Raw genomic sequence first — 19,333 nt, 5'->3', positions numbered from 1 at the left:
ACAACTGTCCATTTCAATAAAAACCATGATGATATTTCAATGAAACCTAAGTGAGAACTCCATTAAGTCTAAGAAAGAGAAATATTTGCCAGGATATTAGGCAAAAAATTCACATGTAGCACTTTTTACAAGGAAAGAGAGAGGAAATTCTATAAAATGCTAAAAGATATTATCTCTTACATCCACCACCATAAAAGCCTTGGATTTACAGTGATGAATTACAAATTTAAAGTCACTCTCAGCCTTGTCAACATGAACGCACCAATCACATCGCTGCATTTCACAGTGGTCCCTTATTCTGAGAATCTTGACTTTAAAATTCCCTTGTAACCATGGCGACCAAGACCAGTGGTTGAACGGAAATTGCTTTCAGGCTAATTAAAATGAGGCGAAGACAGAGCTGAAGCACACAAACTCCAGTTTAGACATGTTAGATATTTGTGTATGTATCATTTATTAATGATAATGTTTTTTGCACAAACATAGAACAAAGTCTACCGAACATCAGCAAGACATTCTATAAAACAGAACAACCACCGTGAATGGCTTCTCTCATGCACATACTGTATGCATCCTCAATAGTACTCATTTATCCAAAAAAAATTTAATAAATAAAAAGAACAAAAATACTGAATTTCCAGGACAAATGAAAATCCAGAACTAGTACTGAGCTCCTCATGAAGTGAAACACTTAAATCAATGGGTAAGAGAGGGAGAAAATGCAAACAAATTTTACAGCTCGTTTCACATTTTGACCAAAACATTCATTTATAGTGAAGGCAGCTCTTTTTTCCACTTTTCACACCTAGCATGTGAGTCAGTGGAACACCAATCTTGAGATTTTCCATAACATGCTGCTCTTAATAAACAAACTAAAAAAAAACATACGCATTGGGTTGATGACAAATCAGCGTTTGGCTTTCGAGCACCGGAGTCACTTGACCACACTTTAGTATACCAGCACTTATGAGTTACTGAGTTCAAAAACACGCAACTATGAGTGGAGCGTCCTGCTTTGGAGTTCATATGTGAGGAAGGAACTTTGGTTTTAAATAAAACAGGCTAAATTGACATATTTCATTTGTACTTTCACATACAGTATCTGCAGGGCAAAGTGGTTTTGGATTCAAATGACAAATGAAAGCTTCCCAAAGTACCTCAAAATTAAATGTGTATGAATCCGAAATGTGTTTCTTGATAACAGGCCAAGGTTGAAACACTGTAGTGTGGTAATAATCCAAAACACAAATGCAATCAAACAAACAAGTTATGATTGGAACAAGCTGCCTGAGAAGAAATGAAGTGAGGAGAATCGTCCGGCTGTGATGACACTTTAAGTTAAAAAGCACATATTGATTCAACACGACCTCTTGGCAGTGGCTGAGATATATAAAGACCTACTTTCAGGTCTTGTTCTTCCGTAGTGCTAAATCATAGTAGTTTTAAATGGACGACTAATTCACAAAACAGAAATGCACCATAAAAAGCTTTCAGGCTCAATTCAACAACCAAATCTTCAGTCAAACGCCATTTTCAGCTGCTTTAGGAGACGTTATTCTTGCTTGTGTTGTAGGTTGCGGACTGATTGTCCTTTTTGTGTGCAAAATGTCTCACTGAGAAGTGTAACGGTGACATTCTGTGCACTATTTTTTTTAGCAGCATTTCAGAAACTGGGACCGAAAGCATCCCAAGACTGAGACAGCCATTTGGACAGCATCTGCTCCCACGAGAAAACAACGAGAACTGTCTAAAATAGAAAATAAAAAGAATCTATAAAAAAAGGTCTATCCAACACGCATACAAACATCTATCATAAAGTATACAAAATGTGTTCTCATAGATAATTAAATACACATAAATCAGTTTTTAATATATTACACATCTTTAAACACACATTCTGTGTGTATAGATTTATAAATTTTGTATATATGTATATTTATATATATATATATGTATACGTATGCACAACTAATGAGCATACAAAGAGGACAGAGTGAAGGAATACGATGTCAAACGCTTCTTTACGTACAACATACAAATAAATAATTCCTTGCAAACCAACATCCATCCTCTAGGGGGCACTACCTTGCTCTTACTTCTCAGCTGCACTCAGCCGTTTGGACTTAATGAAGGCCATTCCGTGTGTCCGCATGTGTGTGTTTAAGGCTCCATCCGTTTCAAATGTTTTTGAACATACTTTACATTGAGTATCCGGGATACCGTCGTTGGCGTCTGGGTTGGGCATGTTTTCTTGTTGCTCGTTGTGCCGCCCGAGCCCTTGGGGCTCCTTCAGCTTGTGCACGATGAACAGGTGTCGGGCGAGGGAGTTGTGCGAAGTGTAGCACAGGCCACATTCACGGCACTGGTAGGACGAGACGTTGGTCTTGTGCTGGGGAATGTGCTCGTGGAAATGCACGATGTTTTCGGTGGTGAAGCTACACACTGCACATTTATGTGTCTTGAAGACGTTGATCTTTAGCTTCTTTAAAGGCTGTGAGGATGAGCTCTTGGACCGCTGAGTAGAAGTCACCTCTCCTCCGGCCTCCTCCACTTCCTCTTCCCTCTCAGCATCCTCATCTTCGGAGTGGAGCTTTCGTTTAGGACTGGGGACCTGAAGATAAAAAATTATTTATGCAATGCCAAAATGCTAAAAAAAAAAGGTGATAATAAATTTCATGTTATGGCAGATAACTGATAATGGCTGATATTATATAGCATTAAAATTTAATATAAAATAAATAGTATTTAATATATTGTATTATGTTAGACTTTTTTAAAAACTTTTTTTTTTCTATACATTGCAGATTACAATTACCATTGTTATAAAGTTATTGTTTTTGAATATATAGTTCAAATCAAAGTTTTCCTAAGACCAGAATGCGTTTTAGGTTTTAGGACAACTTTGATGAAAGGTTTTGATCAACTTCAAATGTTGATTAAAAAATACTGTATAATGTTACAAAATTTTTTAAATAAATGCTATTTATTTAACCATTTGTTTATCAAAGAATCCTAAAAAAAAATCTGCATATTAGAATGATTTCTGCAGGACAATGTGACATTGTAGTAACGATGCTGAAATTTTAGCTTTGACATCACAAATAAACTGAATTTTGAAATATATTAAATTAGAAAACAATTCTTTTAAATTATAATAATATTCCACAATATCAGTTTACTTTCTGTAATTTTTACCAAATAAATACAACCTTGGGGAGCATAAGATTTCAAAAACATTTTAAAAAATCTTACCAACTTCAAACTTTTGAATGGTTGTGTACTTCTGTCTAATTCCCTTGCAACAGTACCAGACAATACAGACCCAAACGTGCTAGTCCATCTGTTGGTTACCTGCTCTTGGTCTGGGGTGGCTTCTGCACTGCTGGAATCTGCCGGAAGCTTGGCTTCTGTGTCATTGATGCCATGTGTCATCTGAATGTGTTTCTCTAGCAGCAGTCTTTTGGTGAAAGTACGACTGGGTTCTGGGCAGTGACTGAGGAAAGCCAAGAGAAATCTGTTTGATACTCATAACTGTTTATGATTAGCTTTAGTGTAAAATTAAGTGTCTTAAAGGGTTCATGATCTGCCTTTTTTATTGTTTTGTACTGTTCTCGTTGGTCCCCTTACAATGTTATCAAGATTTTTACTACAAAAATATGATTTAGAAGCAATAGACTATTTTCTGTCCTGTTTTTAATGTTTGATTTCTGTGTAGACCTGTGTTGCCTCTCGTTATTAACACTACATGCGTGGAGGCAGTGTTAGCCACACTATTACATCATAAAGTGGCACATTCCACAACCAATCGATTTTAACATATATTCAACAATGCAAGACCCCTTTAACCAAAAAAAAAATTTAAAATAAAAAAAAAAAAAAAAATAAAACAAAAAAAAAAGACCTCTTATATGTCAAAAGAATTTAGATTTCACAGTTCATGGCCCCTTTAAGCTTGAAAATGCAGACTTTATGAACTTGGAATTGAATTCACAAGCACAGATGAAGCAAATGGAAATTTTGATGGGTCTAGAAACACATGATACTCACGGACATGAGTAGACTTTCCGTAGGCCCTTGTGTTTGATTCGGTTGTGTCTACATAAACTGTGAGAGGAACTGAAGGACTTGTCACACTGTCGACATGGATGCTTTTTCAGTTGCTGGTGTAGCAGAAAGAAAAGGATTCATTATAGTCATGCCCATCCATCTGCAATAATGTACATGAATTCAGTGTGGTTCATAATGTATCCTACAGCCCCGGGTCTCACTCATGAGACTCTAGAACCTATTAGAACTAGAACAGCTATGTGTTACCTTCCCATGCTCTCTTTTCATGTGAGAGATAAAGACTTCTCTCTGTGTAAACAAGCGGTCACATTCCCTGCAGGTCCAGCCAGGGCAGGAGATGGACAACGGGGCTTTTTTGGGAAGTTCTGTCCCATTGCTATTCTTTTTTGGTGGGGATGTTGGCTTCCTCTCTCCTTTCTCGAGGCTGCTGATAGAGACGCCCTCTTTGTTGTTGTTATTCGGGCTTATGGAATTAGTAGGTTTGGAGCTGAGAGGGAGATTGATGCCCAGGTTTGGAGGGCCCTCGATGGTCTTTAAGATGCCGTGCATGGATTGTAAGAAATAATAATTTAAACATGAATCAAATAGTAATTAATAACAAAAAATAACAAAAATAAATCAAATTGATTATTTGCAATTAATCGCATCCGGAATAAAAGTTTTTGTTTATATCATATAGATTTCTTAAATATATACATGTATGTAGGCCCTATGTGTATTCATTTATACAAATAAAAAATAAAATAAAAACACACACATGTATATTATGTAAACACAAACTTATATTAGGATGCGATTAATCACGATTAATCGATTTGACCGCCCTAATATTTATCATTTACTGTAAACAAACATTTTAATGTAAAATTAATTTAAACATAATTTAAATGACCTGTGATATGTGATGGCCAATGACAATTAATAACACTTTTCACTGATTTATTCCCTTACTTTAATATGATCCAACATGAGCTGTTTTTGGGCGTAGTGCATCGAACAGTCCGGACACTTGAAGACAGACACTTTCTGACTGGATATGTGCTGGTCAAAGTGCGTGTAGAGCAAGGTCTGCTGGGTAAAAACGGTGTCACACATGGAACACTTGTAGATCAGCCTGCAAAACAACACAAACCAGCGAAGAGAGTATTTTCTCTATTTTCTTGCTTGTGTAGGTGTTCATTCTTACTTCTCACTGCAAGGTTCAATAGCTCTGGCTGAACAAATCAACATTTTCTTTCTCCCTCTAGAGTAAATTTACTGTGCTGAAGGAATTATGATTGTTGACAGTGCCACTTGTCAGCTCATTTGTGTGTCAAACATCTGCATAAAACACTCGCATTGTCAATAAGCCAGCTGATCATATTTCCAACATGGTTACAGGTAACACAGGAAGTGCAAACAAACCATCTGGCCTTTTCATTAACAAGTGCTGATGAACATGACAGGCTTTCTGGGGGGTGGTCGGGTTCAAAGAGAGGACACAGTAATTAAAGCCACCGTGCATAATTTCTTTCTGCACCTGAAAAGGTCAGTGGCATGTGAGTTCTAAAGGAACAGATTTGACACACCTATTGAGTTTCCCTCCATTCTACTACTAAGAATTACTGCAAGCTTGTTTTGTCATTAAGATGGCAGTGTTTAGCACAAAGCATGCATTTGCACTGTAAGAAAATAACTGGATAGTGTTTTTATTTTAGTGAAAAAACAATCCACAAAGCATAAATGCCCATCAGTAACATCTGCAATAAACATTACACTGCTCTATGAAATACTTGATTCTAATTGGTCAATCACTGAAATCTGAGGTCAAATATTCTTGTATAATGACTGCTTTACTGCATAACTAACCATTTTTTCCAGAAAAACATAGCTGTGCGAGCTGCATGTCAGTCTTTCGTCTCACTTAATACAATTACTTCAACTCAAATCAATATTTTACGTCTATCGATTTACTCATTTGGTAAGTAATAAACAGAATATAGGATCTGATGACCCAGATGAGTTTATTTTGGTATAATGAATAGCTATTTATGCATTATCATTTACTTAACAATATGGTTTCTCAAAAAAAAATAAAAAATGTTTACATCATCAAGAACAACAGAAACTGGACATCACACAGACACCATTTTAATAATTCCATGAATTTATAAGAAAAGACTCACTTAGGCTCTCCAATTTTAACTCCGGGATGCTGGGTGTAGGCATGGGAATGTGTACCGGGGGCCGATTTAAAAGCCATGGGGCAGATTGGGCATTTGTAGAAGATTTCACAGTGGGATCCCTGAATGTGTGACTTGAGAGCAGCAACGTCAGTGAAGATGACACTACAGTGAACACAGCTAAAAGACGAAAAAAGAAAGTGTTACTCTTGAATATATCCTAACCCTCTTTTTTTTGTTTCCGTAATCGATGCCAGTCACCTTTAATGGGGCATTAATCAGGGGTGAATGGCAGAATAATAACAGTGAATAGCTCCATGATTGCAGTTTCGAAAGCATGACAAGCCCTCATTTCATGTTCCACTCAAAACCAATTAAACACTTAGGCACATTTTGTATTTCAATGCATGTTTTATGCATAAATAGAAGCTTTTATGTCAACTCAGAAATAAGAACAGGGACTGAGGTCAGTAGAGGTGGGTACACTCATCACAGAATGTTGTGATTCGATACTTTCACAATATTTAGTTCTTGTAAAAGAATACCTAATATATCTCACTTTATTTTTTATATCCACAATGCATGTCACATTTTTTCATTGAATTGTGATCTGTTATATTGTCGCATGATGCATTATTACACCCCTAGTGGTCAGTGTAGATAACTACACATTTTTGCTGATCTTTGGGTAAGGTTAAAATCCTCCAGTATTTAGCATAAATAAATAAATATTTAATTTACTTGCAAAAAAGACATTTCTTGAAAGCATGGAGCTTCTTTTTGGCCTTGACAGATATAGAGAGCAATGCAGTACTAACCGGTAGCCCACTCGGCGTGTGTAGTGCAGGCAATTCTTGGTCACATGAGACTGAAAATGGACAGACCGACAGATAGCTCCACATTCAGGGCAGATATATGGAGACTTGTGCTGATGGATCCGCTGATGGGAAGCAAAGCTACACTGGTTTGGCAGTAGCATTTGGCAAATGGTGCAGGTTTTCTGTTTCAGTTGAAGGAAAAGCAAAAGCAGATTGTTCAAAATAACTTTAATAAAACTTTTAAATATTTCTGTATATGAAAGAGGAAGCCAGTGTTGTACTTGAGACTGGGCTCTGATATGACCCTCTTCTGGTCTTGGTCTTTACTTGAACTCAACTTGCTCAAGTTTCGGCCTGGATTTGGTCTCAAATAAACTGGTCTCGACTACAACGCTGGAAAAAGCTGATGACCATTTTAACTTTTACATCACAATTAACCCATGCACCCACCTGTCCACTGGATTCGGGAGCCTGCTGGTAGTGCATTGCAAGAGATGACTCTTCCTGAAATGTCTCATTACATTCCAAACACTTTAGATTCGATCTGCAGACCTGGGGGGCATCCTTATCTAGAGGCATGGCAGCCACAACAGGAGCCGAAGAGGGTGCAGAGATAACTGTGTTTGGGTTTCCTTTCCCTGGACTCCCCACTACGGAGGATCCAATGTTAGCTGAAGAGGTGGGAGCGCTGGAGCTTACTGATGGCGCAAGGATTATCTGGTCAGCGGGAATTGGCTTTAAGATGAGATGAGAACACTGCATGACAACCCCTTTGTCTTTGTGGCCCCTAGCATGTGAAAGAAGGCTGCACTTGTTGTAGAAGACTAGGTTTTTGGCGCAGTGATTGCAAGTGACCTCAATGCGGACACTTCTACGGTCATAATGCTGAGTGAGGCTTTTTTCCAGGGCAAAGGAATCACCACATTCCAAGCATTTGTACCCACGGGATGGCAAAGATATACAGGCAGAAATTGGAGGGCTGAGATTGGGTACATAAACTGGCACAGGGTTAATGCTACTCAAAACTTTATTGAAGGCTTCTACCACTGAGCTCTGAGAGTTGGTTAGGACCTGGACCCGAGACACTTTCTTCTGTTGTTGTTGGGCCAACATAGCTTGCTTGATGGATTGTTGGGGCTTGGTCAGGACCTGGTGGAGCTCGGCCGCTGATGCATTCTGAGGCAAGAGATTTAAGTTGGTTAGATGGACAGTCTTTGGCACAAGTTTGGTATTTGTTAGGCTGGAAGCAGGCACCATGACAGTTTGTTGCTGAATGGCATTAGCAGCTTTAAGGATGGCACTGCTGGCACTCTGAACAGATGCCGCTGGTATGACAGTGGCCTTTACAGTCGTATTGTTGGCAAGTTTCAGGTTAATCACTTGGGAGCCTGCTGTCTTAACGGCTGAGACAGGTAAGAAGGCAGTGGCCACGGGCTTGATGGTCATTTGTTTAGTTACCTCAATGGCAGAGCCTCCAGAAGTTGCTACTACAGTGGTCGGCAAAGTTCTTGTGTGAGATGAGAAAACAGAAGGCGAGGCTGAAGAGGACAGCAAAGAAGAGACAACATTGGGTGATGAATCGATACCTTTCTTTAAGACTTCAGGATCAAAATCGGGCAGGACTCTGGTAACTGTCCTCTTGATCTGCCCTGAAGATGTCTTGATCGTTTTAATGCGGACTTTGGGAATGACTGGTATAGATCCTGCTGGAGATGTAGGAGATTCTTTGCTGCTGCTTTCACTGGTAACACTGCAAGGACTCTCAGGTTGTTTTGAGAGCACCTTCTTGCCCAGCTCCAGAGCTGACTCCTGCTCTGGTGATTTATCCGTAAACTTTGGAATCTCTTTAGCCTCTCTGGGTGAATCTCGAGGTGTGGCTAGGGATTCTGGAGACATTGCTTCTGTGCTAGCTTTCTTTGCACTAAGTGCTGCAATTGCAGCAATGCAAGATGAGAGCTTTGCAGATGATTTGGACTTGGCTTGGGAGAGGTTAGTAACATTCAACTCAACGACTGGTTCTCCAATCTCTTTTGCTTCTTGGCATCTTTCTTTGGAGTGTTCCTCAGTTTTTCTTGGTTTTTGAGATTCATGAAGGTTTGAGTGTCCCACTGTCCCATTTGCGCTACTATTCTCAATTTTCAAATGATTGTAATTGCCATTTTTTCTTGGCCTAGTTGGACCATCTGGTTTGGTGTGTTGAGAACGAGGCGCTTCCGTCTTTGCACTCAGACCGGTTAGAGGGTTTGGTCTGAACTGTAAATTACCTTGTTTGTCAGCAGGGTCATCTACTTCAATTTTGTCATCATCATCAAATTCTTCGGCACTAGAGATGGGACTGAACTGGTTAAATGTGGAGATATTTCCTGCCTTCCCATGGATTTCACCTTTTTGAAGCTTGTCATTTTCTTTGTTGTATCTGTTTTTGGGTGACACAGGCAAGAAACCATTGTGCAGGCCATTTCCGACAGTGGGATGAACATTCTTCTCTGAGATATGTTCAGTGGAATCAAAATTCCGGACATTCTTAACAATAACACTAACCCCAACATCTGGACCAGAGGAGACATGTGAGTCCTCTTCATGGTGGGTATTGTGTTTGAGTTGTCCCTCATGATCATCATGGCCGGACTCAATGGCAGCCTTGGGATCAACCATATCAGGAATGTCAAAGGCCGCAAGCAGATCATCAAAGTCTGGGGTTTTCATGTCGCCCATGGTCTTACGATAATGAGCTAAACACCTTTGAGAAACAAAGGAAAGACATTCCATTACAATTAAAGAAGGAAAAAAACTGCCTGATTAGACTGTAGTGAAAGGACAGTGGCAAGTAGTGCTTAAAGGCTATAAAAATGATTAGATTCAAGACAAGACAGATAATATGGACAATTGAAATTAACTACACAATATATATATGTGAAACTAGTGCTTAGTGTCTTTAAGGCATTACAACTTTTCAAAACCTATGCACCAAAATGCAGAAACTGCAACTTTTTTTTACTATCATCATTTTAAACAGGCAGCATTTTTAATGAAGGTGGCAGAAAACTTAAAATGCACCTAATATAATCTGAATACTCTTTTTTTCATCCTTACTGATCTCCAGCAAGCCTCTGTGCTTTTATCTTCTCATTAAACAAGATCATAATTCACTTTGCATAACATCCAAAAAATTTGAAATGTAGAAACCTCTTTATGTGAATGACTAATGTGTGCTATATTTAAACCTGCCTGTAGGTACCATAAAAATACCTCTCACTGGAGACACAAATTTAGTCAGTTAAATGCATGTGAATTGTTTGGACATGGCATACGGTAAACAATCTATCAGTAAATAAATCTGTATATAAAAGGCTCTGAAAATGGTAGGAATGGCCTGAATACAACATGTAGAACACAATCTAAACATTAAAAAGGAGAGAAACAGAAAACTATATCTTTGCAACCAAATATGATGTACAGCGCTATGGAAACCCCCCAAAGAAAGTCAAAATGCTGAATTGATTAATCTTGGGTACGTTTTGCCTTTTTTTGTTAATAATAAGTTAATAAATAAATACATTTTTATACTAAAAAAGTAACAAATAAAGGATTTAAATACAGGAAATGAATAAAGGATTAATATATATAAAAAAATAAAATAAACTGAATATATAAAATAAAAAAATTAACAATAAGACCACATTGTGTAAAAAATAATACATTTTGTCAAAAAATTATGATTTTCCCCCTGAATAATTTATTTTTGTATTTATTTTTTACAGATTTGGTCCTCAAACCTTTTTTACAAGTTAATCCTAAAATATTAATACTAACTAAAAACACAATCACATATGAACATATTTAAAGTGCTAAGAGAAAAAAAAAAAATCACAAAGAAAATAAAGCTGTGTTGTGCTAGTAAGGTTAGCCCCCCTCCCCACTCCTGCTACTGCTGCTTTTATTGAAATGGAAGGGAGCACTGCAGCCCTGCCTCCATTACAGCTAATAACATCTGCACGCACAGGGTGTGCAGGGCCAAGACGGCCTTCCCTGCACACAATGGAGCCAATGTGGTAAGGCATGTAAGCAGAGAAGGAGCAGCAAACAAAAGACAGAAAAAGAAAAGAGAAATAACATAGGGACAAGAGGATTTTAATGAAAGACATTAAGCTGTTGAAGCCAGTATGGGGCCAAAACACATTTACAGCCAAACAGCCTGATTTCAAAAGAGAGTGTCGCTCACAGGAAAACAACTGTGATTCTTGGGTTTCTATCCAAGGCCTTTAAAATCAGGCTGGTGTACGATGCAGTAGCCCAACTATCATAACAATACAAAATATCACACATAATAAAAGGGAACACACACATGCAAACATATAGAAGTGGAAACATGCAAATGAGCCGCTCCTCACCCTTGGTGTTCCGACAACTAGAGCAAACAATCTTGCTTTCCTTCCCTTCTTCCTTCCTTCCTTCCTTTCACCACCTACACAACAAAACACCACCACCACCACCACCCTCCTCCTCCTTTCTCCCTGACAGCAGAGGAAAAAAAATCCACTTTTTGCACTAGGCAGGGCCCTTCAAGAATTGATCCACCAGGAGGAAAGGCACACCAGAGACCATTTTGGATGGTGACCACCATGGATAACAGCACACAGTGACCCACAGTCACCATATCTGCTCAGATCTCATGGCTGACTCCCGACCCTGATGTGTATAACCATCTGGAAGTGCGCAAAGACTGTCTCTCTAACGTCTCTGTACTGAGCTGCATCACTCCTGAAGACCCCTTTGCCATTTTGGCTGCCATGAAGCAGTCGGCTATCTGCCTGTAGCACAGTGACTGTATTACTTCCGAGCCTCCTTGTCTGCCTTAAACCGGTTTCAGCCGGTTCCGGTCACCCTGTATAATGTGTGTGCTGCAGTGCAGCCACACTTGAGACAGAAGCTGGCCGTTTCTTCATCAAATCTTTGATATTTCTGCAAAATATATTGCTTTGAGTGCGTGTTAATATTATCGAAGAGGTTTGTGTTCAGAATGCATGTGCAGTTGATGTTGGCGAGCTGAATCAAACACTAGGCCTGAAAAACACAGACTGTGCAGGACGTTTATGAAAAATACATGCACACCAGAGGCTGGTTTATATGGATGGATGGATGAGAGAAGAAAAAATGAAAAACTAAAAAGCAGATGCACATTCCAGAGGAAAACCACAAGCATTGTGTAAACCAAAACCACAAGATGAACACCGTTTCCTGGCAGAAGAAAACAAGACACAGAGATAGTTAAGTAGAATTTAAACAGGCTCGGTACCTGACCTCTTTTTGATTGTGCCTCTCGGTTTTACCCCATTCTGCAGCACTGGACTGTTTCTACTTCCTTCTCTGCCTCCCCTCTCCCTCTCTCTCTCTCCCTCACTCTCACACTCTCCATGGTCCCTGTTCCTCTCTTCTAGCCAGTGTCCCTGCTTCCTCCTCTTGCCTTTCCCCCGAAAACCGGTAAGAATCACGGCTCTTTCTCAATTAAAATCAGATGCTCGTCCCCTAATCTTCCAGCCCTGGGCAACCGTCTTCGGTCTCTGCCAAACGAGAGAGAAAATGAAGGCCGTGACATGTAGAAAAACACACACGCAGAGACACACAAACAGGGAAAAAGCAGGCTCTCGCCCTACCCCGCTTCGCCTTGGCCCTACTACCGGTAATCTTCATGGAAAGGCTTATGCAACACGTCAGTCCAGCCAGGCCCTATTCTGTATGAGTGTGATTTTTTTCCCCTTCACTAGGAGCCTGCTGGTTCCCGTTCTATAGGTCACTCTCTCCTCTGCAGATGCACATGGCAGCGCAGGGAGGAAGGGGGCAGTGTTCCGACAAGCAGCCCTGGCCTTTTGTCTTTGCCTGTACTCGTCGGGGGGAGGGGGACGCGGGGATGAGACTCTGGCCCAAGACTGCAACCAGCTGCTGCAGCCAAAGAAGACAAACAGATTTGAGGAGAGAGAGTGAGGAACAGGCAGAAAGGAGAGGTGGAGAAAAAATGAAGGAGGGGTGTAAGGGGAGAAGGGGATCTTCTGGAATGACGTTTGCAGAGAGACTGCGAGCAGAAAGAACAAAGGCCCATGATGGCGTTGACTAGCTTGCAATCAAATCATGTATGTGTGTTGTTTTTTCATGCAGGTGCATAGAGAAACATTCAATCCAATAGGGCCAGGCATATTTGTGGCAGTTTTACGGTAAGAACCTTACAGAAGCTTTAGTGACATGATTTACAATGCAATGATGGTGTTGTTCTCTTAAATGATGGCATAATTTGCTATGCCGCGAATATAAAAATAAACACTAAATGTTCTTGTTTCTGGCATTTGGCCTTTGCTAAGCAAACAAACTACTCTGAGACACCCTAACAATGCAGAAAAATGCTAAAGTCAAGACCAATAAATGCTATTTCCAACACTAGCCAAACTAGTCTATGAACTTATTGTACTTTTCTAATCTGATGTGATATTGAATATTCAATGAGATTTTATCCACTGGGAACGGAGTGGAATGTGAAAAGCCAATGCGAATTTACAAAACAGTGCCTAAATAGTTGTTTGGCTGTTGGTTGGCATTATCCAATAGCGTCGCACGGTCTACGTGATGACATCAGCAGTGAAGTCATGTCACAGAATAAGCAAGTTAAAGCGTTTTAATTTTACAAAGCCATTTTTTTGTTCAATGTGGCCTACATTAGGCTTCTTTAGCCCTGGCCCCTGAATCATTTGCACTGAGCGGTTCACTTCTGATGACTTCTGCAATGAGAAGAACATGAATGCATGTATCTATTGCACAACAAACCAACAGCCTCAAAGTAAAGCGAACGAAATCCCCCATTCAAACCAGAAAACCATGACGACAGCAATGTTACAGCCAACAAATGCATGTATGCTGTCCACTACACCCCATTATCAGCAACCCTCCTGGCCTACCACAATGACAGCTATAGGAAGGACCCATTCAAAGAGCAAAGAACAGATGCTGACCTACCTGTGGGTTATTGTAAGAAAGGGCTGTGTCTCAGTTAAGAGCTTGCATGTGAGGGCTCTTCTTCTCAGCAGGGCAGCAAAGGCAAATATCAAAGGCAAGAAGGCCAGCCATGATTCTTGCTGCTGCACAACCAAATTCAGCTATGCACAGCACAACCTAGAATGACAGACATCATCAGTATGCATGAAAGAGGAACTCAGGAATACACTACAGTGCTGTCAAAAAGCATTGCAAAACGTTGTTCATGGGTGCAAGCAGCCCTCATGACAGCACAGTTCTAAAATGATCGAGAATGCATGGCTTTCCTCCCTGCCGAATACATACTGCTCAGTAAGACATGGAGAGACTGCTGCCCACCCCCTGAGATGTAAGCGCAGTCACATGACTACATGTGTCCTATTGATTCCTCATATCGTATCATAACACTGCCAGCTGCAACATTATTGCTACATTCGAGTTTCAGAACGTTCCATGACGCCACCACGGAGTCGCTCTTATTAACTGAATAATGAGGGTTTTTAAAATTGCTTTTCTTCCCATTTTGGAAATGTTCTTTCAAAGGTTGCCTATACATTTCTAAAAGGTTTCGGTATGAAACGAACATTTGCGTTAGATAATCAATATTTCCTACTTCGCTGCTTTAATACCGTGCGCTGAGATTTTTGTATGTGACCGTGACTGACAATGCCACAAACCCTTGCGATTATCACGACGGCACGATTCGTTTCTTTTGAACAGTTCATTTCCAAAAATGATTCAGTGAATCTTTTACATCATGATGACGCATATGCATCATGCTTCCGGTTTGGCATATTTGGCTCACTCTTATATTAAAACGATTTTTTATTTGCATAATAAAAAAGCAATTAAGACTGTCTCCATTTGTAAGTCCTTTAATATAGTTAAATAATGTTTAGTTCACCCCACTGGCTGTATGTGTATTTTGTATACATATTATGTGTGTGTGTGTGTGTTTTATGTTTTCATGTGTATTATTGTAGTCTTAACTGTACTTTGACTGTGTTTATTGAAGTTTAATAAAAATAAAATAAAATAATAATAAATATTTGACTCACTCTAAATAACGTGTGGTCACAAAATTATGTTTTTTATATGTGCCCTGCGGCATTTTGCCTCAGTCATAATTCAAAGTTTCAAAAAGACATTTAGAACCGAAATATTCACAGAAGGAAACACTTAAATTCTAAATACTCTTGGCAGAAAAAAGTTACTGCACATTTTAATAGAATGTTAAAGCCAACTCTGTTTTGTATGCGTGTATCAAGCTGTGATACAAGCAGTGATTTTTATTTTTAGCATTAAATAAATATAATTACACTATGACTGAGTAATACAACAATACATACAATTCCTTCCAAATAATCCGGATCACTGCGAATCGAAAGTTTTGTTCTCGGTTCTTTTGGACCACTGGTTCATGAACCATTAGTTTAGTCCGATCCGTGAACCGGTTCAACTGATTCATTGAAAAGATCCGACTTATAAGGATGATTCATTCACCGCACTTGTAAAAGAAAATCTTCGGTTGATATATGATTTGAGATTAAACATCATTGACCTCTTTCTCAAAACAAGTCCGTGCAATTAATTTACGTTCTTACGTATTAAAATAACGTTATTATTGCGAAATAATGGAATGTAATAATGGAACATAATTGGAAAGTTTGTGGATTGTTTTGAGCCACACTTACCCATGAATCACCGCGGTGATGCCTATTCGCTTCTTATAATCTTCAAGCTCGGAATTAATATTTAAACATGCTCATCTTAAATCAGATTTTTAGTATAATATTCAGCTGTTTACATGTTTCTTAACATCATGCGTTTACGTATAGCCTGCTTGGTGTGTGAGTGGCAGCCACCCACCCAGCTCAGCTCCTCATAGGACCTGATTCCCAGAAGTCTTTGCTGCACACATCAGCATTGTGCTAGTAGAGGGAGTCTATGGTAACCTAAACAATCTAAACACGTTATTAATATGTCTATAAATAATTGTGAATACTACGTTTTTGAACACAATCATGCAGAAACATTTTCAGGAAGAACAAAAAGTGGGAAAAATTATGAATATTAGGCTACATATGGGCCATTTTTAGTCAAAATATAACCTTAACAGACAACAGTAGTCAAAATCTTCGTCTATGTGTTTGACAGAATGAAGGGAAACTTGACCTGCATGTCTTTAAGGGTAGAGTTGTGTTGACATCTTTTCATTTCTGACCTTTTCATCTTTAATATGATCTGAAAAAAGTACTCAGTTTGCTTACTGGGCCTGAGGCACTACATTTTTTAAGTAATATCATAACTAATAACTGCAATTTTATTTGTCATTCTGAACAATTGCCATTCTCCAGCCTATACAGAATGCAGCAATTTATGCATTACTTTTTAACATGATGAAATCATTATAATTTATTCATAATATAAACTGTGACTGGGCTTTTATTCTTATATGTTAAAGTGACATATTTAAGTTTTTGTCCTTGTATTTTGTACATGTTCTCAGGTCAACTGATACCAGTGTTTGTGCAACATGGTAACCTTCAAATGAAACCAAATAGTTCCATCTAGTGGTGAAAGTCATGCTATGTTTATTTGCAGGAATTGCATTTTACTCTAGCTGCATGCGATTAAACACACTGCAGATCATTTTAGACAAATTATGACGCTTTGCTTTCTCATTTACTGGTCTTGCCAAAATCTCAGTTCATTAAAAAACAGCAAAACATTTTAAAGCAACATATAGGCTACTTTGCTTTGCAAGGCTTTCAAATAATTAACTCTACTCATTGTTATAAATTAATTTCTCTTTTGACGTTCACACTTAATTTAATTAAGAACTTAAGCCTTAATCGGTGATGGTGACGTAAACAGCAGCATGATAAATTCACCTCATCTGCCCTGCTTTGTGTTGCTTACAAAACCCACGGTGCCTTCAAGGTCTTGTCCTTTCAGCTTTGATACCTGGGTAACATTATCCTGAAATTTTATATCTTTAATCTGGATTATCCCAATAAGATATCTCATGTATAATGATTACAGAAATTCACACAAAACCTCACATATCGCTTCATCTGCATGTACGCATTGTTCACTTGTTGGTTTTTCCATCCAAGTAAAACCACAAGCATCAAAGCCCATCTGTTCTTTTCGATTTACAGAACAATACAAGCTTTTCAGAGGTTACCAGGGATATTGTTTTCCTCTGTTTACCATGTAATTAAAACTATTTAAATTTGATTGAGGCTTTTTTATTTTAATTTTTCATGGCATGCCATTTGTTTGTTTATAGGCTTTGCAGGAACTTCCATTCTGCCATTGTTTGCAGGGTGAGAGATGTGAAATGAAAAGCTGATATCAGTGATGAGTGCCAAGTAATTTCATCAGCTTTGCAAGATTGTCCTGATAAAAATAAAAATTTTCTCCCAGTTATACATCTTCAACCAGCACATTACATCGATAGACATTTTTTTAGGTATATGTTTCAAATTTGAACTTCACCCATGTACATTTATTAATATAATTGCATGTTGATCCAAATAATTGTTTTGCAGTCCTAAAAATCAACAATAAAAAAAATGAAAAAAAATAAATTATTATATATATATATATATATATATAATATATATATTATATATTATATACAGACCAAAAATTATATATATATATATATATATACAGTACAGACCAAAAGTTTGGAAACATTACCATTTTTAATGTTTTTGAAAGAAGTTTCTGCTGCTCATCAAGCCTGCGTTTATTTGATCAAAAATACAGAAAAAATGTAATATTGTGATATATTATTACAATTTAAAATAATGTTTTTAAATTTATTATACTTTAAACTATCATTTATTTCTGTTATGCAAAGCTGAATTTTTAGGGATCATTATCACATGGATCCTTTAGAAATCATTCTAATATGATGATTCATTATCAAAGTTGGAAACAGTTCTGCTGCTTAATATTTTTTCAGAACATGTGATACTTTTTTAGGATACTTTGATGAATAAAAAGTAAAAAAAAAAAAAAAAAAAAAAAAGAAGCTATGGTTTTTAAAATATAAATATTTTTGTAATAACAAGATATACACTACTGGTCAGTAATTTGGGGTCAGTCATTTTTTTTTCTTATTTTTTTTTAAATAAAATCAATACTTTTTATTCAGCAAGGATGTGTTTAAATTGATAAAAGGGATAGTAAAGAAAATATCTTATTAGAATATATATTATTAGAATTTTTTTTTTATTATTTTGAATAAATGCAGTTCTTTTTAACCTTTTATTCATCAAAATATAGTAGACAGCAGAACTGTTTCCAACACTCATAATAAATCAGAATATTAGAATGATTTGCTAAATGATCATGTGATAGACTGGATGTTACATGTGACACTGAAGGCTGGAGTAATGATGCTGAAAATTCAGCTTTGCAATCACAGGAATAAATATTATTTTTTTAAAGTATATTCAAATAGAAAAATATTTTTTTGTTTGTAATAATATTTCACAATATTACTGTTTTTTTCTGTATTTTTGATCAAATAAATGCAGGCTGAGGATGAGCAGAAGAAACTTCTTTCAAAAACATTAAAAATAGTAATGTTTCCAAACTTTTGGTGTACTGTATGTACTATATGTATATATATATCTATTATATATATATCTATATGTGTGTGTGTGTGTGTGTGTGTGTGTGTGTGTGTGTGTGTGTGTATGTTTTCAGAAATTCCATGTGCATGAAAAAAAAACTCAGAAAAAAACAAATAAAAATTAAAAATAAATTGATATTTCATCTTTTTTGTGTGGCACTAACTGTTTTTGCACTTATGTAGATTTGTTTAAATGCCTGTCTTTTGTATTATTTTGAATTGAATCAAAATACTTGTTTTGCAGTCCTAAAAAATAACAATAAAACAAATGTAATATGATAATATATATAATGAATATATCACGCTATGGTTTCACAGAAATTCTATGTTCATCAAATTAACAAATAAAATAAAAAAGAAGAAAATATTTCTGGACTACCAAACCTTGTAGAGTAACCTATAATGTCTTTGTATTATAATATAAATAGATTTGTAACTGGATATTTGTTGACATAAAAAGTGCAACTTAGATCACTGGCTTTAGGCCATCAGTCTCCATTACCAGAAACGTTATTATTCATTTCCCTGCTATAAAATAAAAAAATAAATAAAAATTGGCTTAACTGGTCTTTTGGCTGGTTTTGAAGGGGTTGGAGCAGTACTCGGGTCAG

General features: G+C 37.5%; 1 protein-coding gene across 5 annotated transcripts; it reads right to left on the bottom strand.

Moving 5' to 3' along the window:
• Positions 1–433: 433 nt before the first annotated feature.
• On the bottom strand, positions 434–15,960 carry LOC109045125 (zinc finger protein 532-like). Of its 5 annotated transcripts, none has more exons than XM_042747656.1 (10): positions 15,763–15,960; positions 14,051–14,206; positions 7,499–9,788; positions 7,049–7,230; positions 6,234–6,410; positions 5,020–5,182; positions 4,315–4,620; positions 4,048–4,160; positions 3,352–3,493; positions 434–2,611 (listed from the first exon to the last, which is right to left on the bottom strand). In XM_042747656.1, exons 3-10 carry the CDS (start codon positions 9,761–9,763, stop codon positions 2,093–2,095), a joined length of 3,867 nt encoding a protein of 1,288 aa, XP_042603590.1. In that variant the 5' UTR covers positions 9,764–9,788; positions 14,051–14,206; positions 15,763–15,960; the 3' UTR covers positions 434–2,092. The 5 variants fall into 5 exon arrangements, with proteins under 5 accessions (XP_042603590.1, XP_042603592.1, XP_042603593.1 ...); XM_042747658.1 differs by lacking the exons at positions 14,051–14,206; positions 15,763–15,960 and adding exons at positions 12,350–12,609; positions 12,703–13,460; XM_042747659.1 differs by lacking the exons at positions 14,051–14,206; positions 15,763–15,960 and adding an exon at positions 12,703–13,460.
• Between the last annotated feature and the right edge of the window lie 3,373 nt (positions 15,961–19,333).

Source organism: Cyprinus carpio, chromosome B21, assembly GCF_018340385.1.
Source record: "Cyprinus carpio isolate SPL01 chromosome B21, ASM1834038v1, whole genome shotgun sequence".
In the NCBI taxonomy this organism is placed as follows: domain Eukaryota; kingdom Metazoa; phylum Chordata; class Actinopteri; order Cypriniformes; family Cyprinidae; genus Cyprinus; species Cyprinus carpio.
This window is presented reverse-complemented; position numbering and strand designations above follow the sequence as displayed.